The 26712-nt window shown below is 39.8% G+C and overlaps 1 protein-coding gene across 1 annotated transcript in view; it reads left to right on the top strand.

The window, feature by feature from the left end:
• Positions 1–26712, top strand: part of LOC114463209 (low-density lipoprotein receptor-related protein 1-like) — a 153196-nt gene that overhangs the window by 66505 nt on the left and 59979 nt on the right. The window contains 16 exon segments of the mRNA XM_028446583.1: positions 1468–1630; positions 2368–2590; positions 5403–5592; positions 5670–5813; positions 6495–6731; positions 7874–8054; positions 10657–10879; positions 11524–11713; positions 13668–13793; positions 15754–15894; positions 16295–16420; positions 17627–17743; positions 17843–17923; positions 20317–20484; positions 26249–26431; positions 26510–26707. Coding sequence (XP_028302384.1) covers positions 1468–1630; positions 2368–2590; positions 5403–5592; positions 5670–5813; positions 6495–6731; positions 7874–8054; positions 10657–10879; positions 11524–11713; positions 13668–13793; positions 15754–15894; positions 16295–16420; positions 17627–17743; positions 17843–17923; positions 20317–20484; positions 26249–26431; positions 26510–26707 — 2691 coding nt within the window.

The raw sequence follows: 26712 nt of genomic DNA, 5'->3' as shown, positions 1-26712 counted from the left end.
ACATTATTCACCATTTCGATTCAACCTTTGTTATGAATTTGAATCTTTTGCTATCTGCACATGGTTCGTCCTTCCAGCTCCAACAATGGCTTTGTTTTCTTTCTATGGTCACTGGTTCAGACCTAATGGGCCTGAAAGTGTGAACAAAGGAGAGCCATGTAACAAATTGAATCCTCGTTCTAATGTAACCATCAGCTTGCACTTAATTACAGAGCGTTTCTGGCTATACGCAGCGTATGCAACTGTATAAGACCCTCAAACCACTAGGGGTTCCCAAACCTAAATCCTAGGTTTTATCTGAGGAGAATGATATGTAGCTGTCTATTTTTCCCCAAATATGTCTGAAAAAAAATGTGGGATGTAAAAGTAAAATATAGCAAATTCATTAAAGGTCCAATGTCATGCTATTTTTCACCCATCTCCATTTGTTCTAAGCATAGTAACATAGTATTTGAGGTTTATTTTTCCAAACTCGCCTGTTTTCCAGATTTTTAGCCTCTGAAAAGTCACTTTCTGCGCAACTCTACACAAACAGGCTGATTTGCGGCCTACGTATGCATATTCACGAGTGGGCGAGTCTATAGAGGGGACACTGACTCAGTGACGTAGGGCCAGAGGACGGCCCGCCCTCCTCCCACCCACTCCGTAGCAGAGCTCATGCTGCTTTATAAACACGAGACAGAGTGTGAGGGCGGGGCGTTCGCCGGTACATACAGTACATAGACTGTAGAAAATACATACATAGCACTGCGCGAAGGACTCTGAAATGCTCACCTTTGTGGGCGTCATCAAATTGTTTGGGCTCACCCTGCAGTAAGAAAGGAGCAAATCACTAACTAACTAACCATTGAGGGCATCAATGAAAAAAACACTTTGGGCATGTGTATGAACCCCTAATGGCACTTTTATGATATTTAATGTACAGAAAAGTCAATTTCGCTTAACATGGGCTCTTTAAGCTGTGGCTAGTGTTTTTAAGTTCTTGCTCTTAGAAAGTTGAATGATTATGTTTTAAAACTAATTATCTGTTGTTTTTTTTATTAACATGGATAGTTGTTACTTCATATTCAAATGTTGTTTTTTTTATCTCTTATCTTGCTTTGGTGGATGTTTAGTTTTAAAGAGAGGTTGTTATGACTGTAGCCTATTTAACTAGTAAAGTGTGATAGATCCGTCATCCACAACCACTGGGTTGCAAAGCCAAAATAAAGCTTTATTTGAATGATTTCTGCAAATATTTAACTTCTTGACTGCACTTGACATTCCACCAGAGTGCACTCGTCGTGTTTTTTGGACGCACACGGTAATATTTTTCAAACTCTTGCATCAGTTTCTAATTGTCTTCAAACAAAATATGAAGAATTTCAGCTTGAAAAATTTGCGAAGCACCACTGGAATAAAGTATCACTAAGGAAAGTACTTTCCTTGCTTCAATTTTGACCTCATGTACCCTGTCTCTCTCTCCAGATGTGGAGCAGATGGCCATCGACTGGCTTACTGGAAACTTTTACTTTGTGGATGACGTGGATGACAGGATCTTTGTGTGTGACAAGGATGGACAAACATGTGTAACACTCTTGGACCAGGAGTTGTACAACCCTAAAGGCGTCGCCCTGGACCCCACCATGGGGTTAGTTTAACGTGCCATCTTCTCTGTCCTGTTACAGACACACACAAACACACACTCATACTCCACAGTGTGTCTGAGTGTTAAAACAGGAACTGAACAGCTGCTTTTATTTACAAGTACAGTATTTGATGTTAAAAATCATTCAAAGAAGGAATAGGTTTGTACAATGGTAATTGTTATTGCTGATGTTCTCCTATATCAAAGGTTTATTGCCGGTAAGTGCATTTATCCAAATAAGATTTCTGTGTAATAATATGCTGGAATTTTTAGAGCCAATGGAAGAGATATTTTTTGCCTTATTGGAGGCTTTTATTACCTAAAGCAGGTATAGCAACAGCTTCCAGCACAAGTCGCCACATGCAAGCAAACTTATTAGTTTAGTTGTCATTAAACTTTCTATTTTCTTCATCAACCTTCTGTCTCTTTTCATGCTTCGTTTAAAGGAAACCGGAAAGGCCAGACATAAACAGCGGCAGTGTCGCGAAATATCTCAAATTGGTGTATGCTACAACCGACAACCAAAAAGCAACAGTATTATCAATGGTTTAATAATTAATTGTTGAAAGACATCTTAGCTAACCACATTATGAAAGCAGATATCTGTGAAATTCAACGTTATCCTGCATTCATTTGCCATTGTGCCATTAATATTGCACTTTTTATCTGCTATGTTGTTATACAATTAGACTGATGGACTCATACAAATGTGAATATGATCTCATCTTGTCCCTTTACAGAAAGGTGTTCTTCACAGATTATGGTCAGATCCCCAAAGTGGAGCGCTGTGACATGGACGGGCAGAACCGTACCAAGCTCGTGGACAGTAAGATCGTGTTCCCACACGGCATCACACTGGACCTTGTCAGTAGGCTGGTGTATTGGGCCGACGCCTACCTGGATTACATAGAGGTGGTGGACTATGAAGGCAAGAACCGGCACACCATCATCCAAGGTCTGCTGGTGAGAGAAGCTGCACAGGCCGCACCACAGCTACTATTATCTGCCTTTGGGAGAAATCCCTGTCCTCCGTTTGTTCTTCATATTCCTCTAAAGGGTTATAATGCCTTACAGCGTATGCTGCCCCTGTGACACTGTCTTAATTAGTCGTTACCTGAGAGTTATGAGCAGGGAAAGGTTGGTAGACATTTGCCTTTTCTTAATGAAAAGCTGATTGATAGCATCTAATATTGAGGCTGTTGCTTTGTTTGACGAACGTGCACAGTGGCTCTTAAACCTGTTACCATGGCTTTCATTGGGACAGGTGGGAATGAAGAAAGTTCCATTTACTTGATGAGCCTCAGGGGATTAAGTAAATGGACAACCACAAAAAAGTTTTTGTCAAAGGCTTGGTGTGTCCCGTTAAGGCTGCAGAGTCATTTAAATCAAGTTTTAAACAAGCTATAATGAACCAATCACAGTGTTTCCCCCTGAGCAATGCAATTCCTCTTTGTGTTGTCTGGGTCTGAGAGTGAAAATGGCCCATTGTGCAATCATGCTTTACTGAGTCCGAGACTAATTTGTTTCCAGTTCCTGTCTTCCCTCTGCTCTCAGACTGTGATGGTAACACTCAGTATGCTTCCTCATCTGCCAGGACTTCTCTGAGTTTCTAAGCTTAATACAACCTGCTTTGCTGGAACTTTCCTTATACTGGTTTAAACAAAGACTGAACGTGTGTCTTTGTGTTTTACATTTTCTTCTAATTTTAAGATAAAGAAGGATAAATGTCGGGATGCCCACACCTTTTTGGCTTGCAAGCTACTTCTACCGCAGACAGCTGTTCGCGACCTACTGTGTTGGGGGTTTATATTTGTAAATAATTGAATTTAATATTTACACTGTTACAATTATTAAATAAGTATTCAATATTTTCGTAATATTAAAATACGATAATGATATTGAAACAGTAGCACTTAACTCATTGAGTGCCTTTCACATCTATAGACGTGAGTTGGTTTAGTAACGTGGAGTGCTATTCACGTCTATAGACGTGAATTGTGTTTTGCAGCTGGGGTTGCTAGGAGACAGTGTGACGAAGCTCTCCGGTGAATATCTAACTTGTACAATGATGTAGTGACCAACCGGTGACATGTAGGTGGCAGCAGCCCACCTTTGGATGAGAGATCGCTTGTGTTGAGTAGAGCTCAGAGGGAGAGGAAAGGAGTTTACGAGACAGAAAATGGCGCTACGAGAGTTGATGCTGAAGCTCCCAGCAGCGCACACTCGACCAGAGCATGTGTGGAACCTAAGTGGACTTTTGAGAGTGTGGCGATGGTGAGATAAAGCGATCAAAAAAACGGGGCAAGCGCTGACACTCAGCATGTCCGGGAGAAGGAGGAAGTTGCGTGTGTGGAGAATGACGGGGGAGAGACTTGGAGGAAGGTCAAAATACAGTAAGAAATCCATCAATTCTGACCTTGAGAGCAAATGATAATAATTTTGTCATCAAAAGCCCAGTCTCAGTGTTGTTTTTGTAGTTTTATAGAAGGAAACCAATGTGGAGGTGTCCCTAAAGCAAAAAAAAATGCTTCAAAGTCACTAATAGATTTTTTTCAAAAAAAGCAGTTTTTCTCAGCTTTTTGTCACAAACTGGCGATTTGTGTAAAACTTGCCTCTATTCAACTGCTGATTACAGAAGAACGAAACAAGCTAGAAATGTTTTTTCTGATGAAACTAAAGACTTTAATCTTTCAAAATTTGGTGTCAGAATTCAGATTGTCATAGTACAAAATATTCTGAAAGTCTTTAAAAATTAGTCAAAATGCTCTAAAATGGCTGGCACTGAATGAGTTACAGAGTAAAAATGTAACCTTTCCATTTAATCATAGCAGAACCAAAACTGTGAAAGTGTGATGGTCAGCAGTTTGTTTACAGAAGCATTTCCGATTATCTCACACACAGCTGCTCACTTCATCAAAGAACCACAATAAAAACCACATTTAGCGGTGCCAGTCAGAAGCACAGACCGTTGTAGCTCCCTTTGTTCTTTAGAAGAACTTCAATGGCTTCCACACACGTAGGTTATCTGACGATGCTGCTAATAAATGTAGTTGGTTGCGCCGCTGTGAGTGGCTTTGGGCTGGTGGAGAGTCTTCTGCTACTTATCGATAGAGGTTGTAAATGAACAGAATAGTGCACTAGCGCCCCCTCAAATTGAGGTCAGAAGCTGAATTGTTAGCTTCCATTTCTGACTCATTTCGTGACTTTGCCATTCTCGTTCATAAAGTTTTGAGGCCCACGAGCACGATCGACAGAAAATGCCTCTGCGATCAACTTTTAGATCGCGATCAACGCATTGGGCACCCCTGATCTATGTGGTTGTTTGAAGTTATGGTAAATGTTAGGGATCTTGCGAAACCACAGTGCTCAAATTTGTGTACTCACAGATACCAAGTAGCTATTAATGCAAATTCTCTAGGATATTAATTGTTTTGCCCTGTTGTTCATTTTTTGTAATTGCTTAGGCAAACACACTCACACATTAATCTGCTTCTCTACATCTCGCATGTTGCAGTTGCGTAGCCTGTGACCGCAGCAAGTAGCTGCATTAATGATAGTCACCAATTAAAATGGTTGCTATTTAAACCATAACACCAGCTGGGATCTCATTCATCCAGAGCCGTTACTGTGTTAGTCTCTGTGGGTCACTGCAAGGTCTTTGTGACATTTCAAACCAATGTTGCTCTTCTTAAAACGCTTTCACTCATCTAACGTTGCTCTGTTTTTGTTTTTGTTTGGCTTTTTTCCAACATTATCCCCATTTTTCTCTTTCCAGATCGAGCACCTTTATGGACTGACAGTATTCGAAAACTATCTCTATGCTACCAACTCAGACAATGCCAATATGCAGCCCAAGACCAGTGTGATCCGGGTCAACCGCTTTAACAGCTCAGAACACCAAGTTGTAACCAGAGTGGACAAAGGAGGAGCTCTGCATGTCTACCACCAGAGACGTCAGCCTCAAGGTTAATCTGCACACATTTTTATTCAGTGTTTGATTAAAGTGGCTCGGAGGATTAATTTCCCTCCTCTCGTTTCTCAGTGCGTAGCCATGCGTGTGAAGTGGACCAGTTCGGGAAGGCTGGGGGCTGCTCGGACATCTGCCTTCTGGGAAATGGCCACAAGACGCGTACCTGCCGCTGTCGCTCGGGATTCAGCCTGGGCAGCGATGGCAAGTCCTGCAAAAGTGAGTCACACAATAACTTTAGTCAGCTGTGAATAATGCTCAGTCACTGAAAATCTAAATCATCAACCTGTCGCATCATTTTAACATCCAGAGAAACAGGCAACCTTTGAATTTTCTCATTTAGGACATCCTGGGATGTAGGTGATGTGGATAGAATGCACGTAGTATGAAGATTTAACTAATACTGAGCTGAAGGGTACAGGTTAAGGAAAACGATAACGTTGTGTTCAATTCTGTTGACCTACAGCCGAGACATGCCAAGGTTATTTCAGCTACTTGGATCTCCTGTGAGATGTTGGGAGGAAAGGATGCTTTGAACAAAGTCACAAAGCAGCAACAAAACTTGTAGCTTCTGATTAGGAATACTTTATGTAAGCAGGTGTTTGCCTGATTCAGCCTCCAATAATAGCTTCATATCGATCTGCTTACTAAGAGTGTCCTTGAAAATGACAGAGTTGTTTTAAGTAATTGCAACCTGTCTTCCTTTGCCTATCACCTAATTAAAAAAGCCTTCTTTTAGGTTCAGGCTTTTTGTTGATCTTGCAGTTCTTTGTTTGATCAATACATGCATTTGAGGTAAAAGACGTGCGGTCAGCATAATGAATTCTGCTGCTTTATCAAATATCATGTGGGCAGTTGTGTTTTAGGGTCTGATGCCTTTGTCATCTCTTCTCCCTGTAGAACCTGAGCATGAGCTCTTCCTTGTGTATGGGAAAGGTCGTCCAGGGGTGATCAGGGGTATGGACATGAATGCAAAGGTGCCAGATGAATACATGATCCCCATTGAGAACCTGATGAACCCCAGAGCATTGGACTTTCATGCTGAGAGTGAGTTCATCTACTTTGCCGATGCCACCAGTTACATCATAGGGAGACAGAAGATTGATGGGACGGAACGCGATATAATTGTGAAGAAAGGTGAGACCCCACTGGTATCTTTGGTACTCACGCATTGTTTTTTTCTACGAGGATGAAAAAAAAGTACTTGTTTTTGTTGACTGCAACATGTAAACTTTGGAAACGTCCAATCTGTTTTCTTCAATGTGGTGTATTTGTTCTGATGAACAGTCATTTTCCTGGACTTATACAGTAAACATGTGTTATTTATCTACTGTACAATGTATTCTTTCAGCAAAGAGCTAGCCTTATCAAAGTTTATTTAAATTAAAATGGCTCGAAATTCTTTTTTTTTCGTGGAAGTAATGGGTAATATCAAAAAGTGACGTCAGTATGAACACAATCCAGTTATTCACTTGTTGTGTTTTTGGCCCGTCTGAATGAAAACAGAATTTTTAAACAAAATGTGTCGTGAAGCAAACAAGAACTCATATTTATAACACAAGGTTAGTGTTGTGCTAGTTAATAGTAACTAGTTACTTAAAAAAAAAAAAAGGTTCGAATGCTCCAACTAATGCCCTCATAGCCTTGATGTCAGTATTGTTACTGTATGGAGGATAATACACACTATTGTCAACCTCAGTGGTTCCTTTTATTTGCATCTCACCTTTAATATTTTTTACATTACATTTATATCCAATTTGTGCCGCCTGGATATGCTATCATGCTATTTAGTTGCCGTTAAAGTGGGCGGCTCCAATGCAAAAACATGCTGCATGTTGCACATTTGAAACACCCCACCCCACCTCTACCCGGTCTGTGGGAAATCTCTGCGCCATTAAAGTGGTCCGTAGCATATAAAAGGTTTGGCACCACTGATCCAGGTGGATAAAAGTTGGTGAATTTGAACTTAAGCTAAATTTAGATTTACTTTTAATCTTGAATTGCTACCTTTTTATTTGAAGCCAAAACAACAAAAAAACCTAAGAAACAGAAAACATCTTTTAGTTTTCTCATAAAACATGTAATAAGGATTTAAATAAATGAAGTACTAAGTTTTTGCAAGGTCCCGTCGTAACCCATAAAAAACCAGTCCGGGACCCACTTTTGGGTCCTGACCATCGTGTTGAGAACCTCTGACCTATTCGGTCAATACTTAGATAAAACATGTCTTCTTCTTTGCTTTCTCTTGTAGACTTTCACTCACAGTTTGTGTTTGTCAGGAATTCACACGGTGGAGGGTATTGCCGTGGACTGGATGGCTAAAAACTTGTACTGGACCGACGACGGGCCTAAAAAGACCATCAGCGTGGCTCGGCTAGAGAAAGCTTCACAGACCCACAAAACACTCATCGAGGGGAAGATGACTCACCCTCGTGCCATCGTGGTGGATCCCCTTAATGGGTAAGGCAGACACAGTGATGCATTCATGCATTATTAGAGGAGTAATGAGAAGAAGAGTGCACTTGACTGAGGTGATGATGATATTTTTATGTTTTTTAAAAAGTGCTCATTCATGGCTGTGTAAGTTAGAGGCAACAAAGAAAGCATTTCACTTGATTTCTTCACATTGTCTCTAACCATCTACTTTATAAAGTGACTAATGTGTTTATTGATTCACTTAGTCTCGCATCGGTTAAATGCAGTGCTGTGTTTCCCATTGTTTTGTTTGTCTGTAATATCTAGGTGGAATTGCTTTTCGATGTCCAGTCCCGTGTGACCCTTGTGTTGTCCCTGTTGTCTACACTCATCACACGGTGATTAATGAAGCTAAGATTACCTCCAACAGAGATTTAACGTGCAAACTCTGATCCTGGAATCCACTTCTGAATGAATGTGCATCAATAATAAGACCCGAGCTTCCCCCTGAGATTCATGGACACGCACAGTTACAGACTGACTGGTGCTTAAACTCTTCCCAAAGGAATGGCACTCAATATCACTAATGCCTCTTATCCATCAGAGAATTAAAGGACAGAAACAGGCAAAAAGAAAGGAAACGGAGAGGCTAATGTTAAAACAAATATTAGACAAACTGCGTTTACAGCGAGAATGCAGGTGAGAATGTTCTCAGCATTAGGAGGGAGGCATTACTGCCAAAGTGGCTGTTGCCATGGTGACAAGTATAGGTAACAGCAAAGGTATTAGTTGAGGCTGTGAGCACTTCTATGGCCTCCTGGGGTGCCGGTGGGTGGAAGGCTAACAGTTTTACCTGAAAAATTGGAATTAATCTTAATTTATACTTAATTAGGTATAAAGCGTACAAGTATTACTGCCTCTCACTTCAGGGATCATGGGTTCAAGTCCCACTGGTGACCCCCAACTTGTCTATATCAAGCCCTGTGATAGGCTATTGTCCTAGCCAGAAGGGTTTACACTGACTTACTCCCTCTGTTTGCTTGGATAGACTCTACAAGTCTGTACAGGAAAAATGAGGTATTGATGGCGAGACAAGGCTTACAAAACAGAACATTTCAAGTTTCATAGTGAAAATGTTTTATTGCATTCTCACGATGAAACTTTAGTGGTTTTGTCAGTTTTGGTTAAGTGAGGGGGACATTCTACCCATACACGTGTTAGGCTACGTTCGCACTGCAAGCTTTAATGCTCAATTCCGATTTTTTGCTCAGATCCGATTTTTTTTGTTTGTCCGTTCACATTAGCATTAAAATGTGACCTGTATCAGACTCTAGTGTGAACGGTTTGCGCCTCCAAACTAACCCGCATGCCCGTTTGAAAGTTTTTGTGCAGTGGAGCCAGAGAATGAATGAGCAGGTGCAGAGGAGGATAAGAGAGACAGATATTTAGTTTTGGCTTTTTGTGGTGCCGATTTGCGTTTAATAACAGACCATTTATGATATGACCCTTCAAGCTTTGACCCAAACTCGACGGAGCAAAACCGTAACCGTCAGGTCCGACAGACATTAGGTATTATCCGTGCCCAACCTGAAACTGTTAGTTAAATCTTTTTTTTCCTTATACAAATTACGTATTTACGTTTGTTTTAGTGGTAAGCCTGCTTTTATTTTGAAACAACTGTTAATGTCAACAGAACAGATCAGCGCACGGGGAAAACAAGCACACGTCAAACACACACAGGTGCGCAGTGCGTGCCAGAGACATTGCTTCTATTTACATAATCCACGTATCAAATATAACGATAATCCATGTTCTTGTCCAGAAAAATGATTGTATCAACAGTGGATGCTTCAAGCCTGTCCCTCTCTGCTAGCTGGTGAGCAGAGGACAACGCACAGCCTGCAGCGATGCTGCGCTTACAGCTGCTCCGACCTTGCTGTTCACACTGCAGTTGCATGGCAAAAGATCAAACACAGATTGGATTTAGGACTACATATCCAAGTGACCTGGGTCGGATTTGAAAAAATCAGATTTGGGTCGTTCAGACTGCCATAAAAAGATCAGATACGGGGCAAAAAAATTGGTTTTGAGCATTAAGTCCTGCAGTGTGATGAACGCCTTAGTTTGCAGAATCCTGAACTACTGTCATTGCCCACATTAAATACCGTTTTCTGTGTTTTAGCCTTTCATCAAATTTGTCCTTAGCAAGATTTACTTGGAATTTAGGACATATTCTTCCCCCTATTGCTGACATTAGGTGCAATTAGGAAGTTTGGCTTTGTTAAGACTCTTAAAGTTCATTGTCATTGGCATTAGATATGTGTCACATATAGTCTGAACTAAGTCTTTCTTGGCTGATGGAAAATTTTCCAGTTAACATTCAAATTTTTTGCAAGGGGCTTTTTGGTTGAAATTGTAGACTTAATTTATTAACTACAAAATAATTGATACATCTTTTCATGAACCTCCTGGAATGTGCGAACTTAAACCTGCTTGGGAAATTACTCTTCACTGTTGGATACGACAGTGATCATTCTGGATACAGCGACTGTGACAGATTATGAAAGGCCTTGTGCATAAATTAGCACACACGTAGTAGTTGCAGCAGCAGTAGCAGTAGTTGACCACTCTCCTTTTGCTCCCCCAGGTGGATGTATTGGACAGACTGGGAGGAGGACCCGAAGGAAAGCAAGCGAGGAAAGATTGAGCGTGCTTGGATGGACGGCTCCAACAGGAATGTGTTTCTGACCAGCAAAACAGTGTTGTGGCCCAACGGCCTGAGTCTGGACATCCCACAGGGCGTTCTCTACTGGGTGGATGCCTACTATGATCGCATTGAGATGGTCTACCTCAACAACTCTGCACGAAAGGTCACTTTCACAAGATGATATTGATATGGCAAGAGGATTGGTGAATGGGGAGGTGTAGACAAGGAAATGCAAAGCTGAAGGTAGTGTGTTGTAACTAAAGTCCACTTAATGATGGACTTAAGCTCCATAAACAGCAATGAAACATACAAATCAAAGAACAAACTCCAAAAACCCAATGAAGTAGGTAGGGTAGAAGTAAAAATAGATGTAGATAGAACACAAAGTCATAATTCTTGGGAAACTGAGAACATGGACATAAAGGGAGAATAGGGAGCACCAGCAATCACTAATGCATGCCTTAAGTAGTGAGGGTAATCAAGGAAGTGGATGACACTTGTGAGGGAACAGAAGGAGCTACGCCATGCTCTCTGCACTTACACACTGATAGAGAGTGCAACACACAAGAAGGGACCATGAGAGTCTCAAAGAGAAACACATATGAAGAAACCACTACATAAACCTGAAATTCAAATGTAACAGGATCATAAACCATAAGTATAACAAAGTCTGTGGCTTTGGTGAGGTTAGTTTAGATAAAGGTGTGTGTGTGTGTGTTTGGATGTAAAGTAATATCTGTGTCTGTATCTCATTATGTAGATCAATACTCTTTCCATTGTCTTACCATCAGTGTTTTTCCCACACAGACTGTGTACGAAGGTCAGGAGCTGAACCACGCCTTTGGTCTGTGTCACTACAAACACTTCCTGTTCTGGAACGAGTACCGCAGCGGTAGCATTTACAAACTGGACACCACTACTGGTACCCCCATTCTGCTGCGCAACGAGCGACCGCCCATCTTTGAAATTCGGATGTACGATGCTCAGCAGCAGCAAGGTGACAACGGGGCACATGATCACACGTATCATTCATTCAAACATCATAATCAATAAGATACAGGTTTTAAAAGTGAAAATAACGAAATAGGGAGGAAAGCAGAGCAAGTCTGCCTTTATAAAGTGGAATAATGTGAATGAAGTGGTTCGTTAACTTAGGCCTCCCACACAGGCACTTTTAACAGCAGCTACACAATATCAATATGTGACCAACTTGAGTCTGTTTTAACTGACATTGTTGACTGTTTCATTCTTCGTTGATTGTGTTTGAAATAGAGCCAGACATATATGGGATGTTTGGCGACGATGCCGTTTCTGATATTGGACGACTTAAAAAGCGAATACTTTCGGCCTATAACAAATGAATAAGTGGATATATGAAATAAAGACATTGATATACACTGTGCATCAACACAAATTCTTGTAATATACAAAATGTGTTTTGAGACAATGAAGCAAAACACTAATACACTTAAATTAAGGAACTATAATTAGTACCAGTCAAGTTGTCAGTGTAAGGACTGCAAACACACTGATAGATGAGAAGGACAGACAAACTGGAAACAATAAACTGGTGCACTGCTTTTCTGCCAGTGTCTCCACAGTAAATAAATACATTTGTTGAAACCTTCTCAAAATTGTTTTAATGAAGACATTAACTTGGGAGTTTATGAGCCTGGTAAATACAATATTGCAGGGTTGTATAAAGCGAAGTATGACGCTGTGTATTTGCCTTATATTAGTGGTGGACGTAGGACTTAAATAGTTACGTGATGCTCCACGACCACAGTCGGACCAGGAATGTTTGGAGGTATTCATATTCATATACATATACATATACATATACATCCTGCTATTGTCCGGGTTTATTGCAATTCACATTCACAACGGCTACTGTTCAGTTCTTGTTCAATGCATTCTTCTTGGCTAATTTTGTTTCAATGGTAATGACACATGCACTTTCCTCAAGTAGTTTTCTTTGCTTTTTGTAAAGAAAAAATGTGCAACATGCACCAATTTAGTCAACGTAAAACGACAGGCATACAGGTTAGCTGACAAAAAGAAAACAAGCCTGGCTTTCAGTCAATTTTGGTTGGTACCGGTTTATTTTGCGCTGTTGAAATGTTAGAATAGGCTGAAGTTTACTTAAAGAAGGGAAAAATGAGAGTCAAAAACATTAGGAGAATAAACTGAAAACATGACAAACAATAACCCAACAGAAAAACAAAAAGTGACATATAAGATATAAATAACATTTAATATAGGAATTGAACAGTATCTGGCATTCATGTTCAGTTACAATTCAATTATGATCACGTTGACCAATATTTTTTCCAATTACAAATTACAATAATTTTTCATCCTCAGAAAGCCAATTTCAATTACATTCTCAATTACTAAATTACAATTATTCACAATCACTGAGCCTGAAATAAATAACCTAATAAAAGATAACATTCCTCGTGTGTTAGCTTTCTTTTAGTATCGCTTATGATAACGGGTCCTAAATCAGATTTAAAATACACTAAAAACAAATATCTATCATGTAATTTCTTCTAATCTATTAATTAACTTGTTAGGCTTCTTAATCAATGAAAATATAGGCTAAAGTTTGCTTGAATTGAATTAGTTTGGGCATCTGAGACTTTTTTGTGTCAGTATATCTAGATTTTATTTTTTCTAAAAGCTTGATATGAAACACATTTTTATAACTACATACATATGTGTAGAACTGTACAAATAACTCTATCAGAGTTCCTCAGTTTTGTGTTAAGTTATAATTTACAATTTTTCATAGAATTCTCAGGACAATTACAAAGTCAATTATTTAAACTCAATTATAATTTAATTATAATTACAACAGCATCGGATTTTTAAATTACAATTGCAATTATAATTAGGAAAAAAAAAAAAATAAATTAAATCTAATCTCTCTTCTCTTCAATCATCTCCAGGCTCAAACGCATGTCGTGTGTACAACGGTGGCTGCAGCAGCCTGTGTCTGGCCATACCAGGAGGCCGACAGTGTGCCTGCGCAGAAGATCAAATCCTAGACCCGGCCGACAACACCAGCTGCCAAGGTTTGTGCAAGCCTCATCGTCTGCATGAGTCTGTGTATTAGAGTTCCTCTCTACGAGCTCTGTTTTTGTTATGATGGTAAGATGAGTCAGTCAGCCTGTGTGAATACTTGTCCTTACATATTTCAAAAAATGGCCACAAGAGCAGAACCATGTGATGCATTCAGGAATCAACACCGAACAACTCCCACTTGTGGCTATAAGTAACTTAAAAAATAGATCTTCAGTTTGATGCTTTAGAGGTAGTAGGAGGAGGAGAAATAGATAGTTGAGAGAGTGTTGGTGATCCTGTTTTTTGACTGCACACTCAAACAGATGGAGTTAAATCAAGGGTTTAACAAAATTTACTTTAAGACAGAGCTTATCAACTTTTGGTTGTTGATCAATTTTCAGCAATAAAGAGAAAAGGGGGCGATGGAATGTTGGGCTTTAATTTTATGATGACCCATTTATGTAGCGCAGTGATGATTTGGTTTGTAATTGTTTTAGACAAAGCTTGTTTTTAGTATTCACTGGCTAATCAGATATTAATCAGATAGAGAGAATACATATTTTTGTTTTTGGTTTAATCGTTTTGGAAACTGCTGTCACCATTTTGTTCTTAAAGGGTACTTGTAGAAAACTTTAATTGCAGCCTCTGACAAAAGATCATGTATAATACTAGAGATATAGTCAGTTAACTTTCTTTATATGTCCTTGTGAAGCAGTCAGCAGTAGAAAATATAAACATAGTCCACGGTCCGTTGCGTTATCCGCATTGCATTGGATGTGCCGTCAGGTCGTCTGTTGCACACTTGTATGTGGAATTCCCCTTTTTTCAATCACTATAATCTTCTCTACATCTCTTCCGATGGGACACACGACCGATCTCCTGCTTTCTTCCCTATGGCAGAGCACACAGCACCACTTCACAAGTTTAATAAAGGCAGCATGCTGTGCCCACCTCAGTGCACTACAGAAGTTGGGGCAGTTTGGGCAGGTTTGCCGTAGGGCTGCTCAATTATAGAAAAAATTATAATCCCGATTATTTTTGGCATAATTGAAATCACAATTATTTTTTGTACAAAACAATGTCAAATATATTCTTTAAACATACAGTAAATAAAGTCCTTCAAACACTAAAATGAAGTATGTTCACTTTAGCATAAAACACTTCTTGCACGTGATGCATCTTTGCTCTAGGTCTTTATCATCAAACCCAAAGTGTCCCTCTATAAGGGAATTTGACTTCATATTATTTAATTTTATTTTTTAAATAATCATTTTTTCTTGATTATGTAATTTTTATAATCGTAAAGTATGATAATTGAAATTTTAATCGAATTTCGATTAACTGCACAGCGCATTAGTGTGCCGCACACCACGAGGCTACTCTGGGGCAGTCATATAAATGATAAATATTGTCCTCTCTACCACACCCCCACCTGATGGAGACATAAATGTTGCCATAAATGTGAATTTATCACATTACAATCACAGAGATGAGCAACTTTTACTACAGCAGACTTGATTGTCTGATCCAAGAGCCATGTTATTTGAAGTTATGGGATAGATAATGGCCTTAATACAGGAAGGAGCAAAGGTTTTGTACGTTCTGTAGCTATTTTGTGTCTTTTTGTTTTTGGGGGGTTGCACAAAATTAAACAAAGGCTCACATTTGGCTTGCAGTCCACCAGTTGCCCATGTCTGTTCTATACCATTTAAAGTTGAAACTGCCAAACTGAGTCAAAACTGTGTTAAAAAAGTGAATAGTTTCCATCATATTTGGTTGCGGCTCAGTGTTAAGTGGTATATAATGGTCCTTAATCCTGATGAGTTCAGAAGCTTTGAGTTTTAATTGTTTGTATTATTTCCCTTTGCCCCATACCTCCTCCCTCCCTAAGGTTCAGTTAAACTATTCACTACTCTGCTTCCCATCGTCTTCGTCCAACTGCTTGATGAATGTCTCTCTTCTCTCTGGCAGCCAACCCGTCTTACGTGCCCCCTCCCCGATGTCAGGCCGGAGAGTTCGCCTGCAAAAACAACCGCTGCATCCAGGAGCGCTGGAAATGTGACGGCGATAACGACTGCCTGGACAACAGTGACGAGGCTCCAGAGCTTTGCCGTGAGTCGATGCGCTAAAGCGCACGCACTCATTAGTGAGCTCCTGCTTTCTGAATCTGACAGTTTGGTGTCGCCAAAATGAAACGAAGAAGAAGGTTTGGAATTTAGTGAGTGTGTGTTTATGAGGCGTGTGTGAGTGTGTGCTGGGAGGAATGTCGCAATGCCCGTGAGTCTGGGAAAACTATGTCTGCCCGTCTGCGGTCAAAGTGCAGACGAGTTTCTAGTCCAGATAAAACACAACCCAATCCAAAACAGCAGGAATCACTGACCAGCCTTTCATGCATTATACACCTCACATGTCTCCACTCTGTCACCTCTCCGCTCACCATCTCCACACATGGCTTCTCATTTTTCGATGTTTCCGTTCTGCCTTTCAATGCGTCCTTTCTTCTCCTCCTCAGACCAGCACACATGCCCCACTGACAGATTCAAGTGCAAGAACAACCGCTGCATTCCTCTGCGCTGGCTGTGCGACGGGGACAATGACTGCGGAAACGACGAGGACGAGTCCAACACCACCTGCTCTGGTACACCAACTACCTCCAATTAATATGTGTGAATAGGGGTGTAAACGATTCATTTTAGAAACGATTAGATTCGAGTCACGATTCGTTGTTGCCGATTCGATTCAAGGATGATATTGGTTTATTTACAACTATTCAATCCAAAATGGTTCAGTGATAAAAACAAATATCTATCATCTAATTTATTTCCTATCTATTGGTTACCTTGTTAGGCTTCCTAATCAATAAAGATATTGGTATTATTATTTATGATGTGAGTGTCTGGGTCTTGTTTTCTGTCACTATACTTTTAATGGTAAAATGTGGGAAAGCATGATATGAAACATATTTTAATAATTGTTAACTACATACTGTATGTGTGGAACTGTATATACAAGTGTAACATGGTTCCTCAGTTTTGAGTTAAATTATAATTGACAATTTTTTTTACAACTTTCATGGCAATTACAATTACAAAGTCAATTATCTTAACTCAATTACAATTTAATCATAATTACAACAGCAACAACAGATTTTTTTAAGTTTCAGTTACAATTATAATTATGCCATAAATGTATTTAATAATCAATAATGCAATTACAATTATAATTAACCCCAACCCTGCTGTACAGTGCAGGTGAGGTTTCATAGATTCCTGACGTTTCTTGTCAAGGAATCATCTATAAATTTATTATGGACATAAACATAAAGTAAAAAACATTTAATAGTAAATGTATTCACATTTTATTTAAATAAAGTCTAACCAACACTTCATTTTAAATGAACAGAATGTTAAACTTTTCTGCTCTCAATACATTTTCAATAAAATACTTGCAAAGCTAATGCTGACAAGCTAACGCTACATGTGCGGCTGCAGGTACAGTAGATTATCATTTCTCAATCATCGGCTTCTTCGTTTTCTTCATTGTCTGCTAAGCGCACGCCGCGTGACGTCACAGAGTTCGCTGTAACATCTTTAACATTAAAAGTGCTTTGGAAACACATCATTATAAAGTCTGCCGTGCATTAATCCAATCGATCGATTACCTTTTAAAACTATTTTCGATCGATTAGTGTCATCCAGAAGGCTAACTCGCTGAGCACAGATCGATATCGTTGGATCGTAGGACTATGAATCGATTCATCGATCTAATGGATGAATCGTTACACCCTTAGTTAAGTATCAAAGGCAGTTTTTTTAAAGGTCTGTTGTTGTTTTAAATCTCCTAGCTCGTACCTGCCCACCCAACCAGTACTCGTGTGCGAGCGGGCGCTGCATTCCCATCTCATGGACTTGCGACTTGGATGATGACTGTGGGGATCGCTCTGATGAACCAGCTTCCTGTGGTTGGTCAACATCATTTGACATTATACAATCATTTTTTTTTTTTTTTTTTTTTCAGGGTACAGTTTTAAAATACAATGTGTTTCGTACACTGTTCACAGCCTACCCCACCTGCTTCCCACTCACCCAGTTCACCTGCAACAATGGACGCTGCATCAACATTAACTGGCGCTGTGACAATGGTGAGTGTCTACACTTGACACTTTACTAGTCTTTAATGCCGTCTCCCATCTTATTTTCATCATAGGTTTTTGTGCACATTTTCAATTTCACCAGTCGTAAATCGACATAAAGCTGCCGTGTCAAACTCGCGGTTGGCGAGCCAAATCCAGGCCGCCAGAGCATCCAGTTCACCCTGAGCAATGATGTTACTCAAAATGAAAATTAGAGGAAAATGTTATATATGTACAGTCATTTCCCTGTAGAATGGATTAAAGTACAGTAAAAATACAGTTATTTCTAGTCAAGCCCACTTCTGGTCAAACTTTGCCGTGTGTAGCATGACTTTGACACCTTTGACGTTAGGGTTGCCAGGTCTCTGAATAATAAATATTTTACTCGACATTTACTTTTATACCTTGTAATACATGTAATACATTGATTCTTAAATATTCTAGTATCAGGACCCAAAATCACCTTTAAATAACAAGCTTTGAGACAAACTGTGGAAAAAACTTTAAAACTAGTAATAAATGAAATTATGGAGCAGATTATACCTGAGTTAATACATGATATCCCACCAGGGACACAAAAATACTTATAGTCACACTATCATAATAGTCAATGCTAATATTCCTAAATTTATGACTAAAAAAACAATGACTAAAGAAAAAGTGCAGTTTTTAATCTCCAAATTCTAAATAGATTAGTCAAAAAGTGCATAAAATATCTATTCTTAATCTTACTTTTAAAAATCTGTTTTAGTTTCACTAATGCAGGGATCTGCAACCTTTACTCTCAAAGGAGCCATTTTGCCTCATCTCACCTGGATTAAAGTCCTCCTGGAGCCGGAAAAAAAACCTTCTCAACGAATACAATACAGTGAATGAAATTCTATACAGTTAAAATGACAGAATAATTTGATTTCATGATTTGATTTATATTGATCATGTAAATGGCAACTTAAAAACAGATTAAAATAAAATGAAATAAATTAACATCAAGAAATAACAACTGAACAGTATCTTGCATCTTCAAATTCTTACACATCTCAGTTTACATGAACACAATGTTATATAAAGAAGATTATTTTTAGTTAATGTATTTAAAGGGCTACAAAAAGTAACTTGAAGTTTGATAACACATGATCATGTGATCAACACATGCAAATTGCTCATTTCTTGCCACACATAAAACATGCATATTTAACCTGCACATTGGTGGTTAAATGAATCTGTCCCCACACAATTAAAATCTCTATTTTCTTCCAGAATAGTGTTTTTGTTGGTTTAGTTATTTACCAGGGATTTAAAACCTAAGGTTAGACACAGGTGCAGGAAAGTTGATGGTCTGTAGATGTTGCAGGAAGTGAAGTAGGAAGGTGCTGAGTCATTGCACAATGTGATTTATTTTTAGGTTAACAAATTGTTATATCTTGATTTTATTTGTCATTAATCAATAATAGCCTCTGTTGGAAAATAACAACTCTTTATTTCAATAGGTTTTTTTTAAAGCTATAGGGAGCCATTGCAAAAGAGTCAAAGAGCCACATGAGGCTCCAGAGCCGCAGGTTGCAGACCCCTGCACTAATGTATGGAACAAAGTGCATATTTCATCAGTTCATTAAGGAATGCATAGTTTTGTGTTGAAATAAGGACAGTTTTGTTTTTTAAGGGACAATTGGCAACCCTTCCTGACACACAGTCTTCATCTGTTTGTTACGTTCTGTATTGTGTTTGTGTGCATGTGTTGGCATTTCGCTGTGTGTCTGCATTTGTATCACATTGTGCTGTGTCACACTCTTTGCCCACGCCGCTGTCTGTCATGGATTCTGTCTTTCAGAAAAGGATTGTGGGGACGGCTCTGATGAGTTGAATTGTCCAAACCTGACCGGTTAGTGCATAGATCAAACATGCACCACTAAAGGCTCGGCTTTAGCAGGTCTAAAGCTGCTTCTCTGCTGATTTAAACATGGTCACAACCTCAGACCCAAAACAACGCTGCTATTCATCCCAGAAGTGCTGATTTAAAAATAGGTTTAGTTTCAGTGTTTGTCATACAACTTTAAAACTCACATACAGTATATACAGTATAGTAATGTTTATTAAATGGGATACATTTAGTGAAATATTGACAGGATAAATGGCTATGCTAGGTTACATGATACAGGTGCTCAAAATGCTATGCTAACAAGCTCAATGTATCAACTCTGGGTACATTTTCTCATGGTGCATGGTCTGATCTATGCAGTTTCTGTCATTTCATTTTACCCTCACCTCATATCCCCCCCCCCCTCCATTGGTGTTCACTGTCAGTATGTTCATTTAAAACCATGCTAAATCTTTTACAGTACATTCCTCTGTGGGGAGCCCTTAATATGAGCGTGAGTCCGGCTGTAATGCATTTCTTCTTGCAGATAACGACTGTGGGGACAATAGTGATGAGGCAGGATGTAGTCACTCCTGCTCTAGCGCTCAGTTCAAGTGCAACAGCGGGCGCTGCATCCCAGATTACTGGACCTGCGATGGAGATAACGACTGCGGCGACTACAGTGATGAGACCCATGCAAACTGCACAAATCAGGGTTAGTGTCCTTATCTGTTGCTAGATTTAAAGGTTCAGTATTATGCTATTTTTCATCCAACTCCAATTGTTCTAAGAACCCCAACAGCCTAGTATTTGAGGTTTATTTTCCCAAACTCGCCTGTTTTCTGGAGTTTTAGCCCACTGAAAAGTCACTTTCAGACCGTTCATAAAAACAGGCTGTTTTTTGGGCCTTCGTGCATATGCATGAGTCGGCGTAAACACAGACGCTGCTTCAGTGTGTGTGTTTATCACAGCAGCAGAAGAGTAAATCATTAACAGTTGTTCTTCTCACCTCTTCTGATCACAGAAATAGCCCATTTGAGGTGATAGTCCACTGTTTTGTTCTACGGCTGCGTCATATTGGGTCACAAACACGTCAAATCATCCCATAAAAGCGATAGGAGGCAGTATAACGGCTACTAAAAATGAAACTGATTGTGAGAGCTTGCACTGTGCCGCAGGGAAGTAAACTCTCAATTGTAAGCTGTGTCAAACACTCACAGGAGCTGCTACCTCGCTTTCTTGTCATTCTTACCTCTTATGACCACAGAAATAGTCTATTTAAGACGATAATCCATTGTTTTCTCCAACCGCTGCATCACGTTTGGTCCCAAACACTTCAGATCATCCCATAAAGGCAACACAAGGCGATATAACTGCTGCTAAAAATGAAACCGATTGTGAGCGTTCACGCTGCTCTTCGGATTTACGTAAATATATTAACTGTGATATTAACGGTAATATTAACCTGCCTTCACTATATTTGTTTTACCTGTGAGGTAGTTTGTGAGGGAGGAGCTCACATTCTTATGTGAGGCAGGAGGAGCCAGGATTGTCAGGAGGAGGAGTTTCTGCCTTATGAGTCATAAGGCAAGAAACATCCAACTTGTAGGTTTAGAGCTGACTTTTTACAAAATGTGGAATAACAAAGGAGGGAGGAAACAATTTTTCAACTTTGGCCCTCTGAATGAGGCTAAAGGAATGTATATCACTGTAGCAAAAACATTATGAAGTGATTTTTAATACTGCCCCTTTAAGAAAAAGACAGGAAATATGAAATACTTGACAGCAGATTACAGCCCTTCAACATAAAACAATTAACTTGTTCTGATGAAGAAGGGAATCAGTGGCCTGTCTCTGCAGTATGTCAAAAAGTAATACAAAAGTAAGTAAGCCAAAAGATGTAGATCTGAGGCACTCTTGAGATGTAAAAATCTTTTATTTAATACAGTGATGTCAAGTCGACACGTTTCAATTCACTGTCTCCATCAGAACATGATTAGAGCAAGTATAAACAGGTGCTTATGTGCTGTGTAAGAGAACATGTGACAATCATGTGACAAAATGACATAAAAAAATATTCTTAGACAGGCAAGCATTAAATGCATTTTTAAGAGCTATTTAAAACATAGGTATCTATTTTATAATATAAGATATTATATGTATTAATGTATAATGAGTATACTGTTATATTGTTAAAAGCTATTTAAAACAAAAGTGTCTCTTTAATATTGTTAATATATTATATTTCTCACTGTATAAAGATTATACGCATCATTGTAAACCAAGAAACTCATCAAGTAGTTCATATTGATGTATTATATTGTTATGAAGATGTCGTTTTTTTTTTTTCAAGAAAAACTCTGATTCAGAAGATCAGCTTTATTCAGGAAACGCTGTAAACTGAACATACAAATACATATTAGTGTTCTTATAAATAGTCAATACCACTATACAAAAAGTCTACTAGTTTTATGCTAACGTCTATGGGAAAACCCATGTACAGTATATGCTCATGCTAACATTTAGCATGAGCATATCGGCAGTGATTTATATAACGCACTGTTTATGTTTCACTTTCACAAACACATTCTGAAGGTGCTTTCACACCGAACGCGACTAAAGTGACTGAAGCATTGCGATTATATTAAAATCAATGTAAATGACGCAATCTCAAGTTATCTCCCTTAAAGCAACATGACGTGTAATTTGAGCGACGAGGTCGCGCTCGACCTCGTCGCTCAAAGTTGAAAAATCTGAACTTTTTAAGCGACTTCAAGCGACAAATCCCTCGTCCTTGGCTGTCTGTAGAGCGGAGGCTGCAGCCCCTCCCTTCTCCCTCGCGCTACAGTGAAGACGGCTGCAGCGGAGGGCTTCATCAATTTATCGGGGCAAAATTAAAGCGGTTAACTTCTTGAAAACCCCAGTAACTACTGATCATAACACATTCTGAGTGAACTCATCCTTTAATATCTCCGTAAGTTGATCATTTAAACCGTAAAAGCGGAGCAAGAAGGAAAAGAAGTGATCAACCCTCTCTCTCTTTTTCTCTTGCCTGTCACCGGCTCAACACACACACACACACACACACACACACACACACACACACTGTTCCCTGGTGATCACGTCACTGGAGCAATGAAGTGATTGAGTGACCAAAAAGCAGCACTATGTTCAAGCGACACATCAGGGGAGATGGAAGCTACTGCAACGCTGCGGTGGCATTCGGTGTGAACGCACCTTTAGGAGTGTTATCAAACAGTACACCTAAACATACTCACAAGCATATGTTTTTCAAGCCAAAAATACAAGAACTTAGTTAGTAGAGACTACTAAGCCATAGGCTTTCAAGATGGCGACTTCCGACTACTATGGCAACAGTGTTAGGTCAAAACACACAAAGTCACCCAGACCTTTACAGTCTATGACACAATCTCACCAGGAAACAACGGCCCCAACTTACATTGTCTTACAAAGACAGCAAAAGGAGTGTGTGTGTGTTTATTTGTTTAGCATGAATAAATGGTACCGTTTGTCTTAATTTTGCCTTTGTGTGATTACATCATTGGAATTAGTTTATTTAAAAATATCTCATACAAACTGTATTGTTTTGTTGTTATAATTTGCCTTAACACACTATGCATTGTATCAATTTTTGAATCAAGAATAGGTTAAAACGAGAATTGATTTTGAATCGAATCGTGACCCTAAGAATCGGAATCGAATCGAATTGTGAGACACCCAAAGATTCACATCCCGAATGACCGGTGCATGATCCAACAGACCAACTGTTTTATTGTGATTGAGGTCAATGATGCCGACATGAAATATGTGGTGCTGTGGCACAGAGAGAGAGAGAGAGCGAGCGAGATCTCCAGCCTCTGTAAACAAGAGAAGAGCAGGATGGAAACCAGACTGAACTGCACAATTCCTTTTTTTTTTCACTACAACACATAACACTATGATTAGGTCTGGTCAGGCACCTCACCACAGACATGACAGACTGACAACAATTCGCTCCAGATGCTGCCCATAAGCACTCGGGCAGTCGCAGCAGATGTGAAACAGCTGGAACAGAAGGAGAAGGTGTGGTCACACATAGGGAGGGGTGGAAAAAGGACAGACAACACCAGAAGTACAGAGCTTTGGTCTTGGAAACATGGAGTTGTTTTTGTTCTGTAAACTAGTACATACAGTACTTAATAAAAAGTAATCCCCATCCAAATACTGAATGTCTGTAGAAATGAGACAGTTTGGACAACCGAAGGCTTTATTGAATTCACCACATCAACTCAAGAGGAAACAACAAATATGTTATAATGCAGAGCCTGAACATCAGCTAGAATGCAAACAAAAGCAGCAATGCGCTGCACATTATTGAATAACTGCTCAAAGAGCCAGTCCAGCTGAGTGGGCTGATTGTTATTTCATTTGATGAGGCAAAAACTCATTGGGATTTGAACCTATTCTTTAAGAGTTGTCGAACGGACAATCAATACATTTATACTCCAGCACAAACACGAATATCAAATGAAACACTTTCTGTCTTTTAATATGGATTTGAATTCCCCTGCTGTTTTAAGATCGAGGTTGCTATGCTTATTTTTTACTACCCTTTTAATGGATTTCCTTTTATTTTGAGTGTCTCTAAATTCACCATGACAAGCATCGCTTCCCAGGATGCACAAATGCTTTTGTGCAACTTCAGCTCAACGTGTCTCCAAGAACTATAAAGGACATTACTCACACTGTGGTTTTTATGATCAGACATCTTTTCTCAACACTGTAATTTACCAAAGCTTACACAGTGCACTAAAGTCTCATTTTGTCCCATCATCTATACCCAGTTTTCCTGCACAGGGTCACAGGGGATGCTGCAGCCTTTCTCAGCTGACATAGGGCGTAAGGCAGTATAAACTGTCCTGGTTAGAGCGACAATCCATCACAGGGAATGATAAAGCCAAATTAGGGGACAAACAATGGACTTGAACTAATAATCTGTACACTGAGATGCAGCAATACTCAGCAGTGTGCCACAAAGTGACCCAGTGCTCTAAAGTTGTTGCAAAAATTTTCCATTTGTGCTCTTTTTGTAACACTAGTAGGTCGAGTCTAACCTTGCCTCCAAGATGGATTCTCCTGGTGTTCACAAACAGCAGAATCCATCTTGTGCTGCTCCAGCCTTTACCTTCTGTGAGCGAACCCAACCGGTTCGAACCAATCATGAGGCAAAAGCGGGGAAGCAAAACTGGCACATGCGCAGTTGCGTGGAGAGGAACTAGCTGGGCTACCGCTATTAGCATAGCTTCGATTCACAATAGAAAGATGTCGACACTTTGTGCATTTTTGGACGGTAAAGAAGGCAAAGTGGAGCCTTGTTGTTGTTGTAGCCATTGGCTAAAACAAATCATGGTGGACAGGTGATTCGTCCAATCATGTTTCCGAAAGGATTTGCCTGACACGGACCCAGATCGATGTGGAGAACTCAAGTTAGAGGGAGGGCTACAAATCAATCTGGCTCTTGCCAGGTTAGGTCGAGTTGGTACAAAAACAGACATCCATCAACTCCCAGTTGTGGTCATAAGTAACATATTAACTAGCCAAATATGGGTAACTCACGGCCAGATTTTGTGTGGCCCCAAAAGCAAAAGTTCATCGTTACTTGACAAAAAAAAAAGAACTGAAAATGAAAAGGAAGTGCCAGAAAAATACAGAAAATGGCTCAGTTTCACACACACTTTCGTTTTCTTGCCTCATGCCTTCGGTTGTGTAAACAGTCTCTTAAAGGTCCAGTATTTTGCTATTTTTCACCCATCTGTAATTTAGCCCTCTGAAAAGTGACTTTCAAACCACTCCTAAAAACAGGCAGATTTTTGGGCCTTCATGCATAAACACACACATACTTCAGAGGGTGTTTATCACATCAGCAGCAGCTGTAAATCCTTAACAGTTGCTTCATTCTCCTCCTCACCTCTTCTGACCACAGAAATAGTCCATTTAAGACAATAGTTCATTGTTTGTCCAACTGATGCATTGCATTGGGTCACAGACATGTCAGATCATCTCATAAGGCGATACGAGGCGATGTAACGGCTGCTAAAAATGAAACTGATTGTGAGTGCTCATGCTGCGCTTTGGATTATTTATATACTGAATTTAAATGTATTACCTGTGATATCAGCCGGCCTTTGCCATGTTTGTTTTACCTGTTAGGCAGTTTGAGAGGGAGGAGCTCACATTCTAATAGGATAGGAGGAGCCAGAATTGTCAGGAGGAGTTTCCATCTTATGAGTCATAAGACGAGAAAATTCCAACCTTTCCATTTAAAGCTGACTTTTTACAAAATGTGGAATAACAAGGGAGGGAGGAAAAATAACTTTTTCAACTTTGGCCCTCTGAATGAGGCTAAAGGAATGTATATCACTTTAGAAAAAACATTATAAAGTGAATTATTCATACTTAAGGTTGTCTTCTCTTCACAGCCACACGGCCACCTGGAGGTTGCCACACAGATGAGTTTCAGTGTCGCATGGACGGCCTGTGCATCCCTTTGCGTTGGCGTTGTGATGGCGACACTGACTGCGTGGACATGAGCGATGAGAAGAACTGTGAGGGTGTAACGCACATGTGTGACCCAGCCGTGAAGTTTGGCTGCAGGGACTCTGGTGAGCAGAACAGGGAGCACACGTGTAGGAATAAATCCCTTTGAGTGTTTGGTCTGATAGTCACCTTTTTCTTCAAAGCTCGCTGCATCAGCAAAGCCTGGGTTTGTGATGGGGACAGCGACTGTGAGGACAACTCCGATGAGGACAACTGTGAGGCACTAGTGTGTAAGCTGTCTCACCATGTGTGTGCTAACGACTCCACCATCTGCCTGCCTGCAGAGAAACTTTGTGATGGCACTGATGACTGTCCAGATGGCTCTGATGAGAAACTCTGTGGTAAA

The sequence above is a fragment of the Gouania willdenowi genome, chromosome 5, assembly GCF_900634775.1.
Source record: "Gouania willdenowi chromosome 5, fGouWil2.1, whole genome shotgun sequence".
Lineage (NCBI taxonomy): Eukaryota > Metazoa > Chordata > Actinopteri > Blenniiformes > Gobiesocidae > Gouania > Gouania willdenowi.
The sequence above is the reverse complement of the archived record's forward strand: the minus strand, read 5'-3'. Positions and strand labels throughout refer to the sequence as shown.